Source organism: Pocillopora damicornis, chromosome 8, assembly GCF_964200805.1.
Source record: "Pocillopora damicornis chromosome 8, jaPocDami1.2, whole genome shotgun sequence".
In the NCBI taxonomy this organism is placed as follows: Eukaryota; Metazoa; Cnidaria; class Anthozoa; order Scleractinia; family Pocilloporidae; genus Pocillopora; species Pocillopora damicornis.
The window spans coordinates 2,083,835-2,108,091 of NC_142677.1; the positions used below are offsets into that span (position 1 = coordinate 2,083,835).

The 24,257-nt window shown below is 37.5% G+C and overlaps 4 protein-coding genes across 5 annotated transcripts; all 4 read right to left on the minus strand.

Annotated features, from left to right (window-relative positions):
* Nucleotides 1-302: 302 nt before the first annotated feature.
* On the minus strand, nucleotides 303-3,955 carry LOC113678212 (EGF-like repeat and discoidin I-like domain-containing protein 3). Of its 2 annotated transcripts, XM_089180447.1 has the most exons (7): nucleotides 3,501-3,955; nucleotides 3,259-3,408; nucleotides 3,061-3,177; nucleotides 2,843-2,968; nucleotides 2,516-2,641; nucleotides 1,777-2,090; nucleotides 303-584 (listed from the first exon to the last, which is right to left on the minus strand). In XM_089180447.1, exons 1-7 carry the CDS (start codon nucleotides 3,817-3,819, stop codon nucleotides 444-446), a joined length of 1,293 nt encoding a protein of 430 aa, XP_089036573.1. In that variant the 5' UTR covers nucleotides 3,820-3,955; the 3' UTR covers nucleotides 303-443. The 2 variants fall into 2 exon arrangements, with proteins under 2 accessions (XP_089036573.1, XP_089036574.1); XM_089180448.1 differs by lacking the exon at nucleotides 2,843-2,968.
* Nucleotides 3,956-9,177: 5,222 nt separating this feature from the next.
* On the minus strand, nucleotides 9,178-12,423 carry LOC149040906 (lactadherin-like). Its single transcript, XM_089180437.1, has 2 exons — nucleotides 12,113-12,423; nucleotides 9,178-9,688 (listed from the first exon to the last, which is right to left on the minus strand). Exons 1-2 carry the CDS (start codon nucleotides 12,374-12,376, stop codon nucleotides 9,545-9,547), a joined length of 408 nt encoding a protein of 135 aa, XP_089036563.1. The 5' UTR covers nucleotides 12,377-12,423; the 3' UTR covers nucleotides 9,178-9,544.
* Nucleotides 12,291-15,852, minus strand: LOC113683883 (putative oxidoreductase PXDNL). The gene is made up of 4 exons (XM_089180439.1): nucleotides 15,570-15,852; nucleotides 14,121-14,774; nucleotides 13,294-13,836; nucleotides 12,291-12,426 (listed from the first exon to the last, which is right to left on the minus strand). Exons 1-3 carry the CDS (start codon nucleotides 15,814-15,816, stop codon nucleotides 13,361-13,363), a joined length of 1,377 nt encoding a protein of 458 aa, XP_089036565.1. The 5' UTR covers nucleotides 15,817-15,852; the 3' UTR covers nucleotides 12,291-12,426; nucleotides 13,294-13,360.
* A 2,040-nt stretch (nucleotides 15,853-17,892) lies between these two features.
* Nucleotides 17,893-24,257, minus strand: LOC113683885 (uncharacterized). The gene is made up of 7 exons (XM_089180479.1): nucleotides 21,615-24,257; nucleotides 21,395-21,544; nucleotides 21,197-21,313; nucleotides 20,979-21,104; nucleotides 20,637-20,762; nucleotides 19,559-19,872; nucleotides 17,893-18,641 (listed from the first exon to the last, which is right to left on the minus strand). The coding sequence occupies exons 1-7, from the start codon at nucleotides 21,931-21,933 to the stop codon at nucleotides 18,501-18,503; spliced, it is 1,293 nt and encodes a 430-aa protein (XP_089036605.1). The 5' UTR covers nucleotides 21,934-24,257; the 3' UTR covers nucleotides 17,893-18,500.

The window sequence follows — 24,257 nt, forward strand, 5'->3', positions numbered from 1 at the left end:
TTTTATTATTTAGAACTGTGTGTCTTTTGTCTACATTGTGCTTGCGTAGTTACACCGTGCTGCTATGCTGTGAAACCAAGGATCAGCAAAGCTAACTTAAGCACCAAATGATGTGAAGCTAAAACTAAAACAATCGACACCCAGAATTCCTAGTGATTGTTTATATACAGGGCTTGAAAATACCTTTTACCAGAGAGGTAAAGCATTGTGTGGTTTTCTCAATGCATTAAGTAAATCAGACCTTTACTCTGTAATCACGCATTATAGTTTAAATGGAATATGAACTCTGCTCTAGCTTGTGTTGTTGCTTATCAAAATTATCCCGCCTTTCGTTCGGTAGATTGTTAAGTTTCCTTTCTACATGGACTACTCATGCAAGTTTGTCATTGTCTCCTATATTAGTGCACTGAGCTAGATGAGAAAAAATTCATTAAAAGTTGCCATCATTTTCGCGTGAATATTTCAACTCTCAAACATGGAAACTTTTCGTAGGCGACGGGATAGAACCGAACGTATCTGGCCATGACGTCAGTAGCGAGTAAATGTTTTACGACGCTGTTTTGGTCTGAGTTTCCTGGAAACACCTGAAACAGGAAAAGATGCATTATTCACAACGAGAAAGCCGTAGAATCCAGCAACACATAATACAAGTTTATAAGGGAGGGCATTGGGATAGGATTTGAAGTACATCGAGGTTGGCTAAAATACTAATGTTGCAAACGAAATATCAGTGGTAGCCTCCAGGAAAGATCTGTTAAAGAAAAATCTTTGATACAGTTGTGAGCTATCTCTTGAATCTAGCCGTAATGAAACACGTATAAGATAATTCCAATAGTTTTACAGCTAAGGAAACACAAGATTGTCAGCTGCTCAAATGTCTCCAATAAAAACCTCTCCGCTCTTTCACTCTAGTTTTCAGTGACTTCACTCCTTTATTATTGAGAAGGAGAATACTATGGCCAATTGTGGTCTCTTTGGAAACTTTCATAGTAAAAGTTTTTAAAAACCTCGACTTCATCTTGGTCTAAAAAACGCAAAAAAAAAAGGGTGAAAAAAAGAAACAACAACAACAACAAAAAAAAAAAAACTCGGGCACTATATAGCTATCTTGACCTCGTGTTTTTTTAAGGATAGTTTAGTTCTCATCCTCCGATAGCCAGAAGTAGATGGTCAAGGTGACACGATATTTTCCTTTATTCAGCTGCAAGGCGGCTGTTGTAGAGTCTTTCCAGAATATAAATGTTTCTAATATTTAAGCAATTGAATATTGTTAAATATAAATATTGTTTGCAGCGTGCACATATTACGTCACCGTCATTATTTGCGAACGCAAAACAAAATACAACAACAACAAAACAAAACAAAACAAAACAAAACAAAACAAAACCAAACCAAATGAATCCATGACAAAGACAAAGTTAGGGACGGAAACAGCGACGGAGAAATCCGGACAACAATGTCATGAGAACTTCTTTAGTTAATATATACAGGATGGAAAGTCTTAGCAGTACAGTGCTCGACTTATTTCTAAATCTCTTCGACCTCACGCACCACACGCAAGAATAGATATAAAAGACGCATCAAATGCCTTTCGGAATTTTCAAGCAGACCCGTTACACTACACAAGCTTAGATCTCCGACGACATTCTCTGCAGTAGCCAATGAAGATAAGTGTCCAAATTCAGCATCTAAGTGTAGTTCTGTAGGCTTATCATTTGTATTGACCTTAAACTATTTGTTAATTGCTGAAAACGTTAATTTTAGTTCTCTCAATACCTTTCCAATATTCGTTTCCCTGTAAATGTTCCAAGCTATACCGTTTGTAGATAATTGTAGTTTATAGCTGGTGATCCGTTGAGGGCCCAATCGTCGTCCTTGTGTGGCCACACCACAAACAAAACGCACTTCTCCCATATCAACTTGAAGATATTCTGTTCTATCAGATTTATTCTGAGGACACCATCCTCCATATCCCCTGCTTTCGTTCAGTCGGCCGTAGTATGAATACTGATAACTATTGTAAAAACTGCTCGCGGTCATTCTGGAATCTGGAATTGCATTAATGTCTGTCACACCAACAGGCCCACATTCTAAACAAGAGTAAATAAAATAAACAGCTAGGATTATCTTTATCAGAGTTTATTGTTTTTCTTCCCTATACAGAACAATATGAAATGACTAGTAAAGATATTGGGTGCGGATCATGCTGAGATGGTTGAAAACGATAAGAATTCTAAATATTACTAAAAAGCAGCGTAAAATCTATGAACGTCAGAAAAATTGAAAACTTTCTCTTGTATATCATATTTAAGCTATCTCTGACTCGTACAAAAAACTTGGGCGAAGGCAGGGGAATGGGGGCTGTAAAGGATTCTAATGGAGATGATAATGAAAATGACAGTAACAAACTAACCTTTACAGCTGTGGATTGGATGAAGGCGAGGCAAAGGGGCCGTAAAGGATTCTAATCGGATGGTAAGGATAATGATAATGAAAACGACAATTACAACCTTACCTTTGCAGCTGTTTCTTCCGTCTCCAGTAAATCCCGGTTTGCATGTACAGTTGTAGGAGCCCTCAGTGTTTTCACAAATGGCATTTACATGACAACCATGCCGGCCTTCCTTACATTCGTTGATATCTACGGATAAGCATATGTTAGTTTAATGAAGTTCCTTCATCGAATTTGTTCAGCGTGAAGTTTAACAGAAACTTTTACAATAAAAAAAAACATTTTCACAACATTTTCCTACCTGTGACTGGGCGAGGCAAAGGGGGCTGTAAAGGATTCAAATGGAGATGATTTTTATAATGAAAAAAGCAGTGACAATAACAACTTTACCTTTGCAGTTGTTTCTTTTGTCTCCAATGAATCCCGGTTTGCACGTACAATTGTAGGAGCCCGCACTGTTGTTACAAATAGCATTTACATGACAACCATGCAGGTCTTCCTTACATTCGTTGATATCTATGGATAAGCACATGTTAATTTAATGTCGTTCCTTCATCGAATTTGTTCAGCATGAACTTCAGCAGAAACTTTTTCAACAAAAGAAAAACCTTTTTCACAATATTTTCCTGTCCAACCAGATGAGTTACATGCGCACGAGTAGTTGGTTTCACGGTTCACACACTTTGCATCGTTTTGGCATTGGTGCTTGACACAATTGTCTGCAACTAGTTAAAAAGAAAATTGATTAAGAGAAGGCCTTTCATTAGCACAGAGGCAAATAGGCATAGAATGTTTGTTGTACTAACCTTTTGTCTTCATGTCGCAACGAGCTAAAATAGAGTTCCCAGATTTTGTAGAATCCAGCCAATAATTACCGCTTTTTGCTTGTCCTCTTTCACTCGCCTTGATTTCCTCGCACGATTCAGCAGGCAGCTCACGGATTGATCCCAAGGGAACTAAAATTCAAAATTACACATCGGCTAGATAAAAGTTAGAAACATCAGTAGCTAGTAGCGCAAATTCCATAAACGTAATCAAGTTCAATTACCCCGTTTTGGACCTTTTGCCATATAATATCTGTACTCGTCGATGACAAAGTCCTCTGGTCTGGCCTCTTTAGTTCGGTTGTTTAACTCACATATTGCAATGAACATGACGACATTAAAACTTTGACATCTTTCATCAGCGAGACATATATCTCTGCATTCCGGCGTACCTGGTGTAGTCTTGAACGTCTTATAGGTATGGCCCTTAAGCATCATTTGATAAATCGAGTTTACTCCGTGACATTGCTGACTGGCAATTTCACGGAACACGAAAGAAATGAAAAACAGCGTAGTAAAAAACGAAGTCTGTCGACCCGCCATATGAAGATTGTCAGATCTACGACACCTGCGAAAATACGGTGAGCATTTTCATCGAGAAATAATTGATTAAAAGGACGGAGTATCAGACGAGTCTGAAGGAGTATGGGAAGGCTATGAAGTCCTAAAAAAATTTATGAACAAGAAAAATATTGAATATAAGCAAACTCAAAAATACTTAGGAAATACAATATCATAAAAAACAAGAGCGTCGAGGCAGACTAGCAGTTTTGACGTTTCATCCAAAATTAATGACAAAAGAGAAATAATTGTCCACCCCAATGTTTCTGAGGAGAAAATGAATCCATGGGTAGTTCAAAAAAACGAAACGTTGTCGCTTGAGACTCCGTCCCTTCCCCGTCTACTCTTGAAGTCGTTTTCAATTGCTGCCAGTTTACGAGAAAAGATGCTGACGTGGCAATTTCATTTTCCCTTCAAACTTTTACAGCTTGCACGGGATATCAAGAAAATAGAATGATTAATCAAATAGGCTTTGTTCAAAAGCTGAGAGGTTTTTACATGAATACGTATCTACGAGGAAAGGAAAAATGTTGAGTAGTTTCACTAGACTTCCCTCTTGACCTCTGGCGAAACACTTGTTTGATCTTCTATTTAAAATTATCTCCTATTTGGAAACGTTAAAAACTACCTAACTAGAAAATTCTACAGATAAGCAACATTAGAAGATACTTGTGCTTAGTTTTCCGCTATGAACTTTGGTCATAAGCTAGCTTATTGTAATTTAAGAGCGAATTCTGCATTCTGTAGGATAAAAGGGGTGATAAAATGCCACTATGGAGGCGTACGTTTTCACTTAGCTTTTTCCTGACATAGTTCCTTTTTTCACCTTTTCTAAAATGGCAAAATTTAAAACTAGATATTAATAAACTTATACACATTTTTTTTTTTTTAAGCTAAGCTCCTAAGACCCCTTAGGGATTATTCAGACTTCTATTACACCCATTGGAACACTTCAATGTATGACACTTTTAAACGATTAGCAGATAAACGAATCTTGCTATGTCATTTGTAACTCAGCTGTACTCGTTTTTGAGTTGCAGACATGAAAGGTTAAGGAATTTTTCGAAAGCTCTAACTCTATATATCTGCAAAACTAATTGCAACGCGCTGATTAATAGTTTGGAATCTTTTGATACCATCAAAGTGGTGTTGTATCGATCCATTTAGAGAATCGTGTTTAAAAATTGCAACAGTTTAAAACCTCCCTAGTTTGGCCAAATATACAAAATGTAGGCTAAAATGAAACAAATTAGGCCAAATTCTTCGTGGTCACAACTATGAGGGTATGGCTAACGGTTCAAATATTGGTCATCTGAGTTTTAGGCAAACGATTAATTTCTCTCTCTCACGGTTGAGAGAAATGCTGAAAATTAATTTGAACTATCCCTAAAAAAAACTGTGATTAATTTAATTGTTCTTACTCACGAGCTTTTACCTTCAGAGGCAAGCGTCAAGACTTATTTCAGATCAAATTTCTGTCGCATTAACGTAGAATAATTTCCTGCTTTTTTTTCCTCCTAATTTCCACAAGGTAGTAGAGTTTCGGGTCAAATGACTCTTCCGCGAACTTCGTGTCGAGGTAATCGATCAGATTTCTGTTAAATTCCTAAATAGAACGGTGTTCTTAGATTTTAAGTCTTTCCCGCTATATCTTTCAATTGGCTTCCCTATCCCAGTTCGTTACGAACTAATTATGCCTTTCATGAGAGCCATCACTCACACACTGAATGACGAAACTTAAGTTTTCTTACGACAGGAACTTTTAGAAAACATTTGTTTTCCGAAAGTTCCTGTTACTGCACATTTTAAAACACCCACCACTTTGCGTGGTTCTCAGTGGGGTGATGGCTTATATGGTTAATGGTTAAAACTTTGACCGGGATTCTTCAGACAGGAACTTCTAGAAAACATTTGTTTTCTGAAAGTTCCTCTTATTGCACAATTTAAAACACCTGCCACTTTCAGTGGGTCTTAGTTTTCCGCGATGAACTTTGGTCATAGGCTAACTAGTCGTAATTTCAAGGCATATTCTACATTCTTTTGGAAAAACAAGTTTTCATCTAACTTTCCTGACATAGTTCATTTTCGCCTTTTCTAAAACGGCAAAGTTTAAAACAAGATAAGGATAAACTTATACACATAACTGGAAAACTCAATTTTTCGGGTGAGACTTTAAAACAAGAATGTCTTCTAACAGAAAGAAATTCCTATCAATATTCAAAATGGTCGCTACTTTAATTTTAAATAACTTGAGTCCAATGTTAGTTCCAAAAATTAACATTCATTTTTGGGTTCCTCTTCAATGCACGTGGGCATGAGCCCAACGAGTATCAAGTTATAAAATCAGTGTGAAAGCAAAAAATTCTGATTTGGTCATCCCATCCGTTCGTCTGGACCGTTCGTGTTTTAGGCAATACATTTTAGCAACTAACATCGGAGAGTTTGAAAAATAGTTACACCTGTTGTCTTAATTTATGCTTACATTTTAGAGTTCCTTTCATCACTGGATAAATTTAGCTCTTTGATAATTTGAGTCTAGGCCTTTTTTCTTCATTTCGTAGCTTTTGTACAGCAGCAATTTTATAGTTCAGTCTTATTAGGCTCACAAGAGACCAAAGTCGTATCTCTAATTCCCTATTTACCTGAGTCGTTTACCACCAAATAACTACTAACTACGTAGATGAAATTGGCACAGTATGCAATTTGTCAGAAAATGTTCCCGCTGTGACAAATATTCAAATATAGCTACCTCTTAGAATGTTAAATGTTAACGTTGTACTCTGTTCTATTTGAAATTTTTTAGTTTCAAGGAACGCATACACGTGCCTCGTTTAAAGGTGCTCCTGATAACATTTTAACATAGTTAGTAAATTTGTCTAATCAAATTCAATTGCGCGAGCGTACTTCATATTCCTATTGTTCACGCTCATGACGTCAGCAAACATATCCCTCGAGAAAAAAAATTTCCATCGGGTTGAAAATGTTATAAAACAATTGGTTCATGCGTCAGCTGTGCGTTCATCGAGATATGAAGCACTTGGGAAGTTTAGAGAGCACTCAAGAAGCTAGAGTCGCTCGAGGCGTAGCCGAGAGCAACTCTTACGTATCTTTCGTGCTCTCCAAACTTCCTGCGTGCTTCATATCTCCATGAACGCACGCTAATGTATGAACCAATTGTTAATTGGCGTAAAATTTTCAGAAAAAATTTCACTATTCCTGAACCCAAAAATAAAACAAAAGCTAATTTAAATGTGTGCATCCATTTTCATAGACAACACCATATCCTTTATAATAAACTTTGCCGTTTGGGTTAAACAAGGCGCACAGGAAATTTCTTATTTTGATACGGCTTTAATTTTTTTTGAGTTTTCCATTAAAACGACTCACATTCAGAAAGATATAATATTGATGTTTGGCGCCATAAGTTTCGCTGCTTGCCGACAGCCGGTGATGAGGAACAACTTCGGGAGCGTCTTTAATTCTTGTAAGCAATTTATAGATCATGATCAGGAAATCTAACCACGAATATACGAGGCATGAAGAAAAATCACTCCACTTATCTTCAATAGCTAGAATGTTGTGTGATCTTTTCTACCGAAATTTTGTGAGATAGAGAAAGCATTGCGAAAGAACTCCCTCTTTAGCGTTAGCATATAAATACTTATTAATGTTTAATTGTGTGTGCGCCACTATAATAACTTCTGGCTTAGAGCATATTGTAGAAAAATTGGAAGGTTCTTAATTTGGTCGCTGGAATACAAAAACGTGATCAATTGGAGGATTAATTAAGATGTAGAAATGATAAATCATGTAAACCAAAAGAATCCACATGGCTGCCTGTGCCACTGTTCAGTAACTCCACCAAAGACATCAATACTGCCTTTTTTTTTTCCTTTTTTTTTTTTTTTTTAATGAAAACGTATAACAGAAGTCTAGTTTCTTTCTTTAATTTTGTCATTGTTTTGACTAATTGGTAACAGGGCTTTGTGTCAATCAATTCTGTCTGTAATCATACTCGTGATTTACAAATCGGACACCCGCTTCGCGGTCTTGCGATTTTGTTAATCACTTGTTTGATTGCAGACCAAATTGGACTCCACATTGTCCTATTACCATTATTAACTGTGTACAGTGGGGGAGAGAGTTGAGGTACATGGGCGCATGATTACATATAATTTTTCACCCTATTAAGATAATTTACCCTAAGATACATTCAGGTGCACATATTCAAAACAATTGAAGAAGATTTCATTCAGATCAAACCTTTCTTCTGAGCTAATCACATTTAGATGCAGGTTTAACTGGAAATAAAAATAACATTCATCAGAGGTAATATGTATCTTAACTTAGCACGAATCTTTCCATTTTTCCCTACTCAACAAAATATTGACTTGGATACGAGTAAATCATCTGACTTAACGCGTGACTTATTGCGTGACTGTAGATACTAAACATATCGCGTTCTGTTGATAATCGTCACGTGATTACCACAGTGAAAGGAGCCGTCACAAACAACCTTGGCGCAGCCTGATCAGTTCCACTAGCGTTGTGAATGAGATAGGCCAAAATATGAATCAAGAACTGGGTAAACTGTGGTAGCCGTGAATGCAAATGACAGAGTTCAACTCTGATTTACTTACAGAGAATAACCAAAATATGTCTTCTCCACGGTGATTACCAAGAATAGGACAGAAAAACCATTGGCGTCATATGCCATTCGCCTAAAGAGCGAGTATTGGACTTCGCAACCGAAACTTTAGGGTGCGCTTTCTCGAAGGATACTTGCAGATTTTCTATATCCTAGGCTCGTTACACAAAAATGACATTTACTCTATGGTTCTCGAATGTTCATGATACCTGATCGAGACCCACGAGTGGTTAAAAACAGCAGGAAAATTCAAACAATAACGTGTAAATAAAACACCCAACCACCGCCCCATAAGGAATGAACCCACAGTCCTTCTCCGGCCAAAAACAGAAAATTCCCTCATACTTGTACACGAGAGACAGTGTTCTTTCGTCCTCAGTGTTAGATGAGGTCAGAGAGGGTGCGTGAAGAGATAAAATGCTTAAAGTTAGAGCCGACTGCAGTAAAGATTGTAATGGTATGAACAATATGTTTTTTTCTTTCGTTTTTTGTTTTTTCGTCATTTTTTTTAGGGGGGGGGGGGGGAAGCGTACTTTAGAATGAATAGCGACCTCTGAGTGGTAATGACAGTCATTTCTGATGCCCAGAGCGGCAAGGAACCATATCGAGTCGAAATGCTTGGGGAATTCTTGTAACTTTTAGTGTTGTCAACCAGTAAATTGCGTGCATGTTTAATCATGACAATCATGAAATATTTTAAAAATTAATTCATTTATTCGTACGGTTTACATCATTTTACTGTTTTGTGTCGTTTCTTCCCAAAATTACTTTTTCTATTGACCCAGCTGGATTGCCTTTGGATATATGTGGCTTAACGTAAACAAAGTGATGAAATTAAAAAAAGAAGATTTTCATGTAATTCACTATATTCGTTATATAATTCATTATGAATTACTGATCTGTTGAAAATTCACTTAATAAAACGTTTGTTAGTTTATTTGCTTGGAAGAATTTTATTAATTGTTTTCCCGGCCGGCTACTGTGAACTCCGTGCATGAACTTTTATTTCCATCAAACTGACCATCTCCTACTACTTTTAATGCTGTTGGATGAATAGACCTATTCTTCTAGCACAAATATTTCAATCCTCAAACATGGCCACAGATAGTAAGTGACAGGATAAAACCGAACGTATCTGGCTTTGAATTCATTTCTGAGTGAATGCTTCACGATGTTGTTGTGGTCTGAGTTTCCTTGGAACACCTGAAATAAAGCAAAGAGAAATAAACCAGTTCAAATAAAGCTCGTATTCTTTTTTGACAACTCTCTGTTATACTCTACCGAACGGTTTTAATTGTTCGCCCCCGTAGTTTATTTTAAACTTGGTTTGTTAACCCGGTGTGGAAACGAAACTGGCGTCCAGGCTCGCATCAAAATCGCCCGGTCTCCTTAAATCGGGGTTCGGAGCCCCAGAACGGAATTAAATTTCTGTTTCTTTTTTTTCAATTTGTAATTTTAATTTTTTCCAAATTGATTTGTTTCTTACTCAGTGGTAAATATCATAATCATAATTATAATCTGCAAAACAAAGGACAATCAAGGATAAAGACAAAAGCAGAAGCAGAAGATAAGTTAGACATTGGTCGATTAAGGCTTTTCCCTCTTGAAAAGCGTAGTAGCATGATATTACACTTTATTGTTTTTTTAGAGGGCACGGTAACGAATCTTGCAATCTGATTGGTTCTTTACCCGGTCAGTATTTTCCTATCTCTGCCCACGGGCCACGGTAACGCTTTCGTGAGTCGCCGAGTACATCCCAACTTTCGTTGTCATTTTTCATAAATATACCTCGTTTTCTGGCTGGGCTGTATTTTTTTTCTGGCTGTATTTTTAAGCAAACACGTCGGTCACTACCTCAAGCCGATAAATAACTTATGAATCCTCTCTTTTCTCTCTATCAAATCTCTTTAGTTGACAGAAAAATATTGGTTTCAGAATGAATTTGTATAAACAATAGTGTCATTACGTTGGTTGACAAGCGGCCTAGAAACCGTCTGCAATTAATTTTAATCGTTCACAAAAAGTACCCAGAAAGTTGAAACGTGAGGTATTTGGTTACAGTTAAACTGAACGATGGAACTTTCATTCATTTAATATCTGAATTTTCTCGAGCAATTTGTTCATAGTGAAAGAGCGAGCGAAGTTTTAAATTCTACAACAAATATACGCTCCTGGTGAGTCTTTCCAATTCCGTTCAATTTGGACATTTGTACCTTAAATTGCACAACAGAAATTGAAGGAATTTTTTGAGAAAAGGCCGCATTACATTCCCTTGTGTCTCGTTGGAGTGTGCCGTTCGAATTTAGTTTTTGTGAAGGAAAGATCAGAGTTAAACACGCCATTACAGCAAACAAGCGAGCAAACTCTCACAACTTCAAAATAAAAAAAATTGAATTTACTCACAATTACTTTCCTCGCCGTTTACTTAATGAACAGAGGTAAATCTTCGTACATGAATGAGTGGTCGATGAGAGTGAATAATACTTTCCGTTAGATCATTAACTGATTTTGAAGAAAACATTGTCGTGACAGTCCTTGCCAAACTAGTTCTGTTGGTTTTCAAATGTTCCTACGCTTTTTTTTTTCTTGCGCGCTCTCTAATTGACAGGTGTCATATTGTGACAGATAATTGTAAAAATAATATTTCAAAGTTTGTTTGGAAGCCTTTTCAATCACCTTTATCGTTACGGAAATGAAAATGTTTCGCTGAGGCATCTCTCTTAAATTTGCATCACCTCTATTTTAACTACCATTTACTCACTCAAAAATTGTTCAGTTTATGGAAGATCTTGCCGTATTTATGGGCATAAATCATTCGGGTTCTTTCGGAAAGAATTTCGTCAAGTTTAAAAACAATAAATATGTTATTTACCGGCTAAGGGTCGGTCCGTATGGTGAAAAACTGTGACCTCGGTCTTGAAAATGCTGCCCTCGGCCTACGGCCTCGGGCAGTATTTTCAAGACCTCGGTCACAGTTTTTCACCATACGGACCTCCCAGCCGGCAAATAACATATATTTATTAACTTTCATGAAATATTTATTGGTTAAAATATACAAGATTGCATATTTTATCTCAATCGTTTAAAACTAATTGATATTATGTGAACAAAACCAGAGAGAAGAATTTCTGTAGCTCTTTAGTTACGGTAATGATTCGATTCAGCACCTTTGGCACTTATCTACTTTTAGTGCCTCAAGGGAGAACGCTCATTCGAAGCAGGGCGCTTATTAGGGACAGGGCACATATTCGTTTTTCGGAGAAAAGCAGAATGTGCAAAGCAAAGCTTTGATGTTTATTTAAAAAGGACCAAGAAGACTTGAAAACGGACTTGTTGTCCCTGGATCCTTCTTGGTGGGAACGACCAGCCAAGCAAGCGTCGCAAAATTTTAAGACGAGATGATTCGTTGGAAAGGACTCTACACTCAGGTGGATGTAACAGTTGAGAGACGGAGACGAAGACCACTGTTTTTGTAATAAAGCTTTCAGTAAGCAATCAAAGGAATATGAACCATGACAAATCTTAATGGAAATGTACTTTAACAGCGCTATCATCAAAACAGAATAGGGTCCCCAATTGGAATAGCGGACGCCAAATCGAATCATTACGGCACTACTCTTTCCATACCTTTTCAATACTTTGTTCTTTGTAAGTGTTCCAGTTTATACCGTCTGTGGACATGTGAACTTTGTAGGTGGTGGTTCGCAGACCTTCTTTCTGGTTTCCTTGTGTGGCCAAAGCACAAACATCGAGCACTGTACCCAAATCAACTTGAAGATACTCTGTTCCAGCAGAGCTAGTCTTTGCACACCACGCTCCCCTCCCCCTGTTTCCTTGGAGTCGGCCATAGTATGGATCATAGCCTGTACTGTGAAAACTGCTCGCTGTCATTCTAGCATCTGGTATTCTGTTCTTGTCAGCCACACCAACTGACTTACATACTAAATAAATATAGGGTCTTGCATGAGCATAAAAATTTACGAAAGTAGATTCCTGACTCAAATAAACTTTTTTTTTCTTGCCCTTCTATTGTTTGTTTGTTTATTTCTTTGTTTGCTTTCTTGGATTTTTTCAATGTTCCTTTTCTCTCATTGCCTTTCAATTTTCGAAAATATCAGGTTCCTCTGTCGAGAATAAAATCGTAGCAAACATTAACTTTAATGCATTAGCGAGGTAGGTAAGCCGATAGGAAATTTAATGAGCAATTGCCAGCTAATACTGATTTAATAACTTTAATGTTTGAGTTAAGTAACAAGAAAAACTAAAAAAAAAAGGACAAAACAGCCCAAGGAATTAATTTATATTCAATCCGCTGAAATCATCAAAATGTTTAATTGCTTGTCTTAAAAGTTTTGCAAACTATGGTTTATTAAGACCGTAGTTGTAAAACACATAAACCCAATTCTAATGAGTTAAAATTCTGCAGGATATTGCTCTATGTTAAAATAATTTTCTCCAAAACATTTCAGATGTAATTCTAGTGAGCTGAAACTTTGCATAATATTGCTCTAGGTTGAAATCTTGTCCCAAAAGCTTTCCAGATGCTTCAAACCAACCAATCACTATTCGTATACTTGATAGGAGACTTTAAGGCAAGAACATTACAACCAAACTGATCAATCATTTTCCATTAGCTTGTATTAAAGTTTACTGTAAAATAACCCAACACTAAACTTTGATTATGAAATCCGCCCAGAATACAGTCACTGTGACCTGTAACATATATTTCTTTAGATTTGTCTTAATTCTTGAAGGAATTTATAGATCTTTGTGTAACAAATAAAATGTTGAATAAAGCCATTCCTTACCTTTCCTAAGGGTCAGTTGCATTAAAGAGGACGTTTTCAACAGTTGCGCTGATGTGGCTGTACAGATTTATATGCCGGAATCTTCATCTTTAATATTCCATATTTGAAGTGTTCCATCAACATTGACTTGTGATCTTGCAACTGGCAAATCGCCGTTTTCTTTAACCCACGTGATTATTGGTTGAGGGTCACCAGCGGCCTGACAAGGAACTGAAATATTTTTGTCTTTTCCTACATCAAGCTTTGCAGGTGGATTGACTGTAAAACGGGGCAGATCCAAGACAACAAGATTTGTCAAAGCTGAGTCATGGCCTAGAATATTGGAGGCTTTGCATTCATACAAATAAGAATCTTCATTTTGAGCACTGATAATTGACAGCTTTCCGTCTTTCACAACTGTTCTGGAATGCGCAAGTTCACCGCGCCCTTTAGACCTCGTGATGATTGCCGGAGGAAAACTTGTCACATGACATTTTGGTAAAGTGACGTTCTTGCCCTTCTCTACGTACGTTGGACCGAAAGAGAGTGAAATGGTAGGTTTACCTGTATATGAATGGGAGAAACATTATTACATAGAATTAAGATAGCTACTGTCGCTTGTGTGACTCCCATACTAAAATCTTCTCCATCTTTAGAGCCTTATTTTTTGAAGTTTTATCTGATTCTAATATTTTGCTCACAACAACTTTAAAATTTTATGTACTGTCGAACTCCAGAATTTTGTATCCCTCGAGCTGCCCTAGGAAAAACATCAATAAAAGATAATTTTTTTCAAACTTCAGAGGCGTAGGAATCATGTGGACATAAGATGGAATATTAAGACCTACTCTGAACGACGAGAATGGCAGTTTTTTCATCCTCTCCAAGGATATTTCGCGCTATGCATTTGTAGGCGCCTGCATCTTCCATCCGAACACCAGAGATTTGCATCAGACCATTTGACGTCATTTTGATCCTGTTGCTTTGAAAAGATCCATTGACCTTCGACCAGAACATTTGAGCCGCAGGGTTTCCCGAAGCAGAGCATAAGAACGAGGCTATTTTGCTTTCGTTGACGACTAGTTTCGGTGGAGAAATTGTTACTTTTGGGGTTGAGATGGACTCTCCAGGTTCACCTTTAGTCCCTGGGATACCAGGGATACCCGGTGGCCCGATGTCTCCTTTTATTCCATTCTGTCCTCTTATCCCCGGTGGTCCCATGGTTCCTTGTTTTCCGCTTCTTCCCGGTGGTCCCATGCTTCCCTGGGATCCTTTTCTTCCTTTTCTTCCCTTGTCACCTTTGGGTCCAGCTCTTCCTGGAGGTCCCGGCCGGCCACGAGGACAAACATTCAGACCAGCTTTGTTTGGGCAAATCTTCCAAGCAGAATAAACGATGTCCTCTATCATTTTCCTCATCTCATCCGACTTATTTAAAGGGGGTGGATGTGAAATACTACGCTTCAGTCGATGGATTTCAAGCTCGGCAAAGGTGGTTTGTATGACTGAAAATATATCAAATATATCACCAAAAAATGAGAGTAACCTAATTAGACCCTTCATTGCCATCTCAAATAACACGATAACGATCCAAGTTCAACTGCAAACACAAGAAGGAAAGGACAATTTGACCGTAGCGAGGACAGAAATCTTTTCCAGTTATCAAAAGTGACGTTAGAGAAATTTAAATTTAACCCCTCCTCAAATGGCTTGTGTTTATCTCTTGATTTGATTTCTTCACAAATATAATCATTTCGAGTATGAGGAGAGGTTAAATCAATATTTTAAGGCTTAGGTTTACAAGAGTCTCGACGAAGAGATTTGCTTTCTTGCTCACCAAGAGACTTGGGAGAAAGCTTTTGTTTCTTGTTGACCAAGCAGTGGGCAACACATCGATTTTAATGTCGCCATTTAAAAAGAGTGTATTGTTTACCTTGAAAACCTCTGCGTTTTACTCCTTGGCAAGTCTCCAAATTATTTCGTAAAGAAAACGAGAGAATGGACATCATGTAAAACAAGAGTCGTCCATATCGTTAGCTTTTAATCTACGTCGTTAGATATACGGTAATGTTGATATCTCAGTGAAAAGAAAATAAGACAAATAAGTCTCGTTCATATCTGTTGTGCTAAAACGGAAGTCGGAAGACATGACCATTAGCTCTTGAGTACTTTTTATCAAAAGCTCAAACCCCTAACAGTTTAGAGTAACTTGCAACTTACATAAATAACTTTAAAGGAGCACGACCAGCCACAAAACAGACAACCATGTGGCAATTGAAATAAAGACAGTCGGACATTACCTTGTTCAGAGGGAGGGAAATCCGTCCTCGCTTGTGTCATTTTATCTTGAGGTATGAATTCTTCAACAGTTTTAAACCTTCGTTCATACTCATTGAATTTAGACTCGTTTCGAATGAATCCAGCGAAGTAAAGAAGCAAACAGAAAACGCTTAGAACTGTGCCGGGGCTCATTGGGAAAGTACGCTCTTTAAGAGACATTACGAGAGCTGAATGATCGAACTTTCTCGAAAACAGCTTTCGTAGCATGTTACAGTAACCTCACACTGCCTAAATTTAAATTTAGATTAAGGTCAGTAAGCCAGACCGTTATTTGATAGCTAGAAAGACGTCATAAATAAGGGACGCTACGTTTGTCTCGGTTGTCTAGTATGATCTACTTGTTTAAAAGTTATTGATTTGATTGAACGGGGGCGATCAATTTAATAGTGAGACAGACTGCATGGTTAAGATTCCTAGCCTGAAGAATTCTCCAGTACAGTTCGCTAATGTATCATATTTAACCACCCGTATTCCGTGAAGCTTTTCAGACAGTTTCTCTTTCCCCATGATTTCAACCGACCTAGGTCGGGGGCGCGTTGTGTGACTTAGTAACGAAATTTTATCTAGAAACACAAGACATCACACACAAGTTATGGCCTGGATCGGGTTTAAACCAAGACTTTTCCATCTAGAGGGAATAAGCTTAATGTATGGTAGTTGCCTTTCAATCACTTGGTCCCTAGTCGCCAAGTTTGTCAAAATTATACTGTAATCTTTTGGTTTGCCGATGGAGTCGAGAAATTGTTTTCACAAGAATAAAGGTTAATGTTTATCAATACCTTTCGTGAGACGCACACCTTTGAATCTACTCGAATCTACACTCACACTTTTTTAATCTAATTAAATCTTCCAGAACCTGTAATAACGAAGAAAAGGAAGTGATATTTTGCTTTCTTAGCAAAGGAATAAGCTGCGCAACATAAGGGCCACCACGAGATGGAAACGAATGCGGACCCTATTCCGCTGACTGTTGGAGGAATGAAAATCTACCTTGCCGGGGTTGGGGTGAAGGGGGGCGTTGTCAGAATATCAGTGATCGCCGATCAAGTTTTGTATCACGATCAAACTTGACGGTTGTTTTCCATCGAAGCTGTTGTGGTTCGACTGGAATTTGAAAAAAAAGGCGTAGTAACCGTTACTATGCCTTTTTTTCAAATTCTTTTGTGAGTGGGACACACAAAAAAAATCATAGAAGTTGAATTACTGTTGTTTAGTGCAACTTTAATTCCTTCTTAACTACATAACACACCGGTGTCTGTGTAACAGTTCAAATTAATTATCTGATGCGATTAATTAATCTTTCATTTTATGAATCAAATACCAAAGAGGTATAAAGATTTTTTTTGGTGTATTTAGCTATTAATAGCAGCGAGTGATTGAAAAACAGATCCTAAGTACTAAATGGACATGAAAACCTTTTTTCTCCTTAAAAAGCGAATCTATCATTTTAGGAGTTAAACTATCATCTGTAAATCGCGTTCGTGCGACAGCTTTACTACTTTTCTTCACTATGTAGTGACGTTGAATAGTCACCCATGGCTATTAATGTGGCATAGGGAGCTGCTCTTGGTTTGTTTTAGCGTACTCCTGTTGGTTCACGGATGTTTGACGGGCTGATGTTGTTCTCCTACAGATCTGCTTTGTTTTTGGATGAGCACCCTGTTTTTAAGCTGTAGGTATCCATGCCACAGGAGTCTCGATTCTACAGTATCTCTTAATTTTATTTTCATAAAGCATTAACTTATCAGAAAAGAAAACTAACACCGATAGCAGCTAACTTAATGAAGAAGCAACCGTGAGCTCACATATCTTTCAGTGGAGATCTGGAATACATTTTCCATTTTACCTTTATTCTGAATAACTGTTTTATTTTACTGTAACGAAATGAATGTAGGCGGATCTAAGGGAAGGTGCAGGGGTGCACACCCATCTTCCCCTAAGATGACCGGCAACTTTATTAAATAACTAGTGGGTTAAGAATATATGAAGGTCATATATTTGAACTGCGGATAAAGACATGAATGAAAGTGATCTTCGCAGTGATGTGCACTACTTAGGCAGTGGTGAAAATAAGGCCTGAAAAAAATTCAGGCCTGTACGGGATTTGAACCCATGACCTCTGCGATACTGGTGCAGCGCTCTACCAACTGAGCTAACAAGCCAACTGGGAGCTGGTCATGATGGTGGTTCTAAATAAACCCGTGAAGTGATGAATAATTTTCACTACTGCCTAAGTAGTGCACATCACTGCGAAGATCACTTTCATTCATGTTCATAAATAACTAGTGTTGTGCAAAATAAGAAAAACAAATAATGATGATAAAATGAAAAAACAAAACTGTGTGAATTATTGGCATTGAAATAGAACACGAGGTTAGAGAATTTATGTTAAATGCGGTCAAAATGATAGGTTGGCGTTGACTTTTCGAGCGTCAGCCCTTATGTTGGTCAGAGGAGAGGTTCGTCAGTTTTTCTCCTGTTTTTGTGTTAATGAATGTCTACACATATACGAACCCTTTAACGTATTACTTAAGCTCAAATATTTCAACTCTCAAACATGGCCAATTACGGTATGTTACAGGATTAGATAACCAGCGGCTTTCCTATATAAATAGTATTGTGCAAAAAAATTAATATGAAAAACAAAACTGTGTGAACTATCAGACCCTCTGTTCGTCAGAGGACACGTCAGTTAGGTGATTCCTTTGTGGTGCACCCACTCCTTCGAAACATCCTGGATCCGCCCCTGGGAATGATTACTTTGTTAACTGAATAAGTTTATTAGTTTACTTGCAAATGTTTGTTTTCCTACTTTAAGACTGTTTGTATACTTTTTCTCCTTCTGTTTTTATGTTGATGCACAACTACACACATACGAACTCTTTACCGTATTACTTAAGCACAAATATCTCAACCCTCAAACATGGCCAACGATAATATGTTACAGGATAAAACCGAACGTATCTGGCTTTGAAGTCAGTTCTGAGTGAATGCTTCACGATACTGGTCTGATCTGAGTTTCCTGTGAACACCTGGAAAAAAACAAAAAACAAAACAAAACAAAGAAATTGAACAACTTGGTATGGTGCACCAATTCTATATACAGTTAAATAAGGAGGCGCTGGGAGGAGGGGGAGGGGAGGTGTGGGGGCCATTTGAACAGGTCTTAACTGCTCAAATCTCTCACGCAACTTTGTCTTCTATTGCATTGCGGCCCAGCCTTTCCAAACGGTGTTCATTTTTCCGTCACTTTTTTCACCCTTTTTTTTTATTATGGATTTTTTTATTACTCATCATCCGATAGCCAGAAGTAGATGGTCAAGGTGACACGATTTTTTCCTTTATTGAGCTGCAAGACGGCTGTTGTTGAGTCTTTTCCCGGATATAAATGTTGCTAACATTTAAGCTATTGTTTGCAGCATGCACATATTATGTCACTATCATGATTTACGAACAAAAAAACGAAACAAAACAAAACAAAAAAACAAAAACGAAACAAAGTCATATGAATCCACGACAAAGACAAGGTTAGGGACAGAATAGGAGACCGAACGGAGACTTCCTGTCTCACGAAATCGGGAAAATAATTTCATGCGAAATGCTTTAGTTAATATATCCTGGATGGAAAAGTCTTAGCAGTACATTGCGCGACTAATTTCTAAATCTCTTCGACCTCATGCAGCACACGAAAGAATAGATAAACTACACTTTCTTAAGTCTTTGAACCATTCCATAAAAGACGCATCAGACGCCTTTCAGAATTTTCAAGCAAACTCGTCATACTACACAAGCTTGTCATCTCCGACGACATTCTCTGCTGCAGTAGCCAATGGAGTTACACATCCAAATTCAGCATCTAAATGTATTTCTGTTTGCTAATTATTTGCATTGGCTTCAAACTCTTTTTTAATTGCTGATATTAAAATGTCAATAACAGTTCTCTCCATACCTTTTCAATATTCGTTTCCTTGTAAGTGTTCCAAGTTATATTGTTTGTAGATAATTGTAGTCTGTAGCTAGTGGTCCAGTCAGTATTATCCATTTCTCCTTGTGTGGCCACAGCACAAACAGAACGCACTACGCCCATATCAACTTGAAGATAGTCTGTTCTATCAGTTGGACTACGAGGACACCACCCTCCTGCTCCCCTGGTTTCGTGCAGTCGGCCATAGTATGGATAGTAAAAACTACTGTAAAAACTGGTCGCTGTAAATCTGTCATCTGTAATGACATTATTGTCTGTCACACCAACAGACCCACATTCTAAATAGGAGTAAATGAAATAAACAGTAAGGCTTATCTTTAGCTGTGTTTATTGTTTTTCTTCCCTATATAGAACAAAATGAAATAACTAGTAACGACTTTGAGTGCGGATCATGCTGGTAATTGAAAAAGATAAGAATAGTAAACGTTACTAACAAGCAGCGTAAAATTCATGAACGTCAGGTGACCCACACAATTTCTTTGCGTCAACTTAACGCGCTTTTATAAGTAGCCTCACAACTTCTTCTTTAAAAACTATTATTTTCTGTCACACTAACAGGTCCACATTCTAAATAAGAGTAATTGAAATGAAGGGTGAGGCTTGTCTTTACCCGCCTTTTTTTGTGTTTTTTTTTCTTCCCTATCTAGAGCAATATGAAATGACTAGTAAAGACATTGGGTGCGAATCATGCTGAGATGGTTGGAAAGGATAAGGATACTACACGTTAGTAACAAGAAGCGTAAAATCCATGAATGTCATGTGACCCACACCATTTCTTTTCGTTAAGTCAACGCGCTTTGATAAGTAATCTAACAACTTTTCTCTATCAATTATGTATCACAATGCTGAACAACGTTTTTATGTGAATTTTAGGCTTACATTCTCATAAGAGGATTAAAATAGAAATTGAATGTCCTCCCTCTCAGATTCCTTTACGGCCCCCTTTGCCCAACATTAAGCGAAGGCGAGGCAAAGGAGACCGTAAAGGATTCTATTCAGATGATAATGATGATGATAATGAAAATGACAATAACAACCTTACCTCTGCAGCTGTTTTGTCCGTCTCCGATAAATCCCGGTTTGCATGTACAGTTATAAGAGCCCTCAGTGTTGTTACAAATGGCATTCACATGACAACCATCCAGGCCTTCCTTACATTCGTTGATATCTATGGATAATCATTTGTTATTTAATGTCGTTCCTACATCTACTTGTTCAACAAGAATTTTAACAGAAACTTTTTCAACAAAATAAAAACTTTTTTGACAATATTTTCCTATTTGTGCATGACTCAAACAAAACATTAGGTGAAGGCGAGGCAAAGGGGCAGTAAAGGATTCTAATCGGATGATAATGATAATGAAAATGACAATAACAACCTTACCTTTGCAGCTGTTTTGTCCGTCTCCATTAAGTCCCGATTTGCATTTACAGTTGTAAGAGCCCTCAGTGTTGTTACAAATGGCATTTACATGACAACCATGCCGGCCTTCCTTACATTCGTTGATATCTACGGTTAAGCATATGTTAGTTTAATGAAGTTCCTTCATTGAATTTGTTCTGCACGAACTTCAGCAGAAACTTTTTCAACAAAAGAAAAACCTTTTTCACAATATTTTCCTGTCCAACCAGATGAGTTACATGCGCACGAGTAGTTGGTTTCACGGTTCACACACTTTGCATCGTTTTGGCATTGGTGCTTGACACAATAGTCTGCAACTAGTGAAAAAGAAAACTGATTAAGAGAAGGCGTTTCATTAGCACGAAGGCAAATAGGCATGGAATATTTGTTGTACTAACCTTTTGTCTTCATGTCGCAGCGAGCTAAAAGAGAGTTTCCAGATCTTGTAGAATCCAGCCAATAATTACCGCTAACTGCTTGTCCTCCTTCACTCGCCTTGATTTCCTTGCACGATTCAGCAGGCAGCTCACGCATTGATCCCAAGGGAACTTAAATGGTAATGATCACTTTAGCTGAAATAAGCGCACCCTACTAATTTATATTTACAAGTTCAATTACCTCGTTTTGGACCTTTCGCCATGTAATATCTATACTCGTCCTTGACAAAGTCCTCTGGTCTGGCCTCTTTAGTTCGGTTGTTTAACTCACAGATTGCAATGAACGTGACGACATTAAAGCTTTGACATCTGTCATCAGCGAGACAAATGTCTCTGCATTCGGGCGTACCTGGTGTAGTATTGGACGTCTTATAGGAATGGCCTTTAAGCATCATTTGATAAATCGAGTTTATTCTGTGACATTGTTGACAAGCAATGCCACGGAACATGAGAGAAATTAAAAACAGCGCGGTAAAAAACGAAGCTTGTCGAGCAGCCATATGAAGAATAACAAATCTATGACACCTGCGAAAATATGGTGAGCATTTTAATTGAAAAAGAATTAAGTAAAAGGGTGGGTTATTGGACAAGTCCGAGGGAGTATGGGAAAGCTGATGAAGTCCTAAAAAATTAATGAGCAAGAAAAATATTGAAAATAAACTTACTCAAAAGTACTTGGGAAATACATAGAGAATATTACATGGGCGCGCGTAAATATGGAATTTCTCTTCGAGTGTTTAACTCGATAGCAACCATGTATTATTTTGTTTATCATATAAACACAGTGAATGAAAATATGAGTCGACAAACCCCGAATGACAACCGCAGAGTGCGTTGGCGCTAACTCCTAAGATGGAAAAATGCGTTGAATCATGAAAACAAAAACAACAATGGTCGTAATTTTCTTTTAGTGTATTGGTTTTCTTCCCCCTTCTAGGAAAGTTTGAACCTCACTGTCTGTCAGCGATACGGATTTTTTTAAGTGTTTTAGCCGCCCTAATTCACGAAAGCTCCGATAAACAACTTGTATTGAGAATCGTGAAGACTTTCCCATGCATTCATCAACCTGACCGAGTGGCGCCAAAGGCAAGTGACGTTCAGTAGCTGATTGGCTATATCAACACACGTAAAAAATACGATATTTTTTCACGTGTGTTGTTGCATCTTTTCTCAGGGCCAGAAATCCCTGTATAACACCGCAGTTTATGCGATAAAGTATCATATAAAGCAAGTTCGTCGAGGCAGACTTGTAGTTTTGACGTTCCATTTGAAATTAATGACAAAAGAGAAATAATCATCCACTCCAATGTTTCTGAGGAGAAAATTCCTTCATGGGTAATTAAAAAAAACGCAATGTTGTCCTTTTTAGACTCCGTCTCTCCTCTCTCTACTCTTAAAGTCTTTTTCACAAGCCGCTAGTTTACGAGAAAAGAGACTGATATGGCAATTTAATTTTCCTTCAAATTTTTACAGCTTGCACGTGTTATCAAGAAGATGGGATGATAAATCAAACAGTCTTTGTTCAAAAGCTGAAAGGTTTTACATGGAGAAGTATCTACGAGGAAAGGAAAAATGTGGAGTGGTTTACACTGGACTTCCCTCTTGACATCAGGCGAAACATCCGTTTGATCTTCTATTTAAAATTATTTTATATTTCGAAACTTGAAAAAACTACCTAATAAGGAAACTTCAAAAATAAGCAACATTCGATGATACTTGTGCTTAGTTTTTGCAATGAACTTTGGTCATAGCCTAGCTTTTTGTAATTTCAGAGCGTATTCTGCATTCTGTAGGATAAAGAAGGTGATAAAATGCCACTATGGAGGCGTAAGTTTTCATCTAACTTTTCCTGACATAGTTCATTTTCGCCTTTTCCAAAATGGCAAAGTTTAAAACAAGATATGAATAAACTTATACACATACCTGGAAAATAAAACCCGTTGTTTCCTAAACTGACTCTGATAAGTCTTATTCTGAGGTGTAAAACACTTTAATCCGCAGGTTGCCACAGTCAACTGAAGTTAAAATGATGTCTAGAGGGAACTATAAAGTTTACAACGCGTAAGCCCCTGCATGGCATATAATCAGCCACTGTCTTTTCCTAAAGGGGTGGTTATTTGTGATATCAATGGAATGATATGATATACAGTTTTTACCTTTGATTAAAAGATCTCCAACATATGGAATACCGTTCAGATTCAGATAAATATGAACAGTGTGTCTCGCACTTGTGCATCAAACGACCACTGAGAAGGATGAGAAAACTATCTGTGCCAGGACTAAGAGAGCTCGTTTTAATCTTTTTTCTCGATGGAATTAACTGTGTACTCTTTCATTGATGACTACACGAGGTAAACATAACAATAAAGTAATATTAAGCTTTTAGGGATAAAAACCAAGCTGTTTAATCTTCTTGCTTGTTTTTTTAAAGCACAGCTCTTAAGACCCCTTGGCGATGATCAAAACATCTAATATACCCTTGGAACACTTCACTTTAAGACGCTCTTAAACAATTAGATATAATGATGGTTACCGTACTCGTTTTTGAGTTGCAAACATGAAAGGTTAAAATCAAGGATTTTTTAAAAATCTGTACTGTTGCAATATATACCCTATATATCTGCAAAAATAATTGCAACACGCTAATAACTAGGTTGGAATCTTTTGGTACCATCAAAGTGTTGTCGTTTCGATCTACTTAAAGAATCGTGTTTAAACATCGAAACAAATTTGAACCTTTATAGTGCGGCCAAATAAACAAAATGTAGGCTGAGATGAAACAAATCAGCCCAGATTCTTCGTATTCACATCTATGAGGATGTGG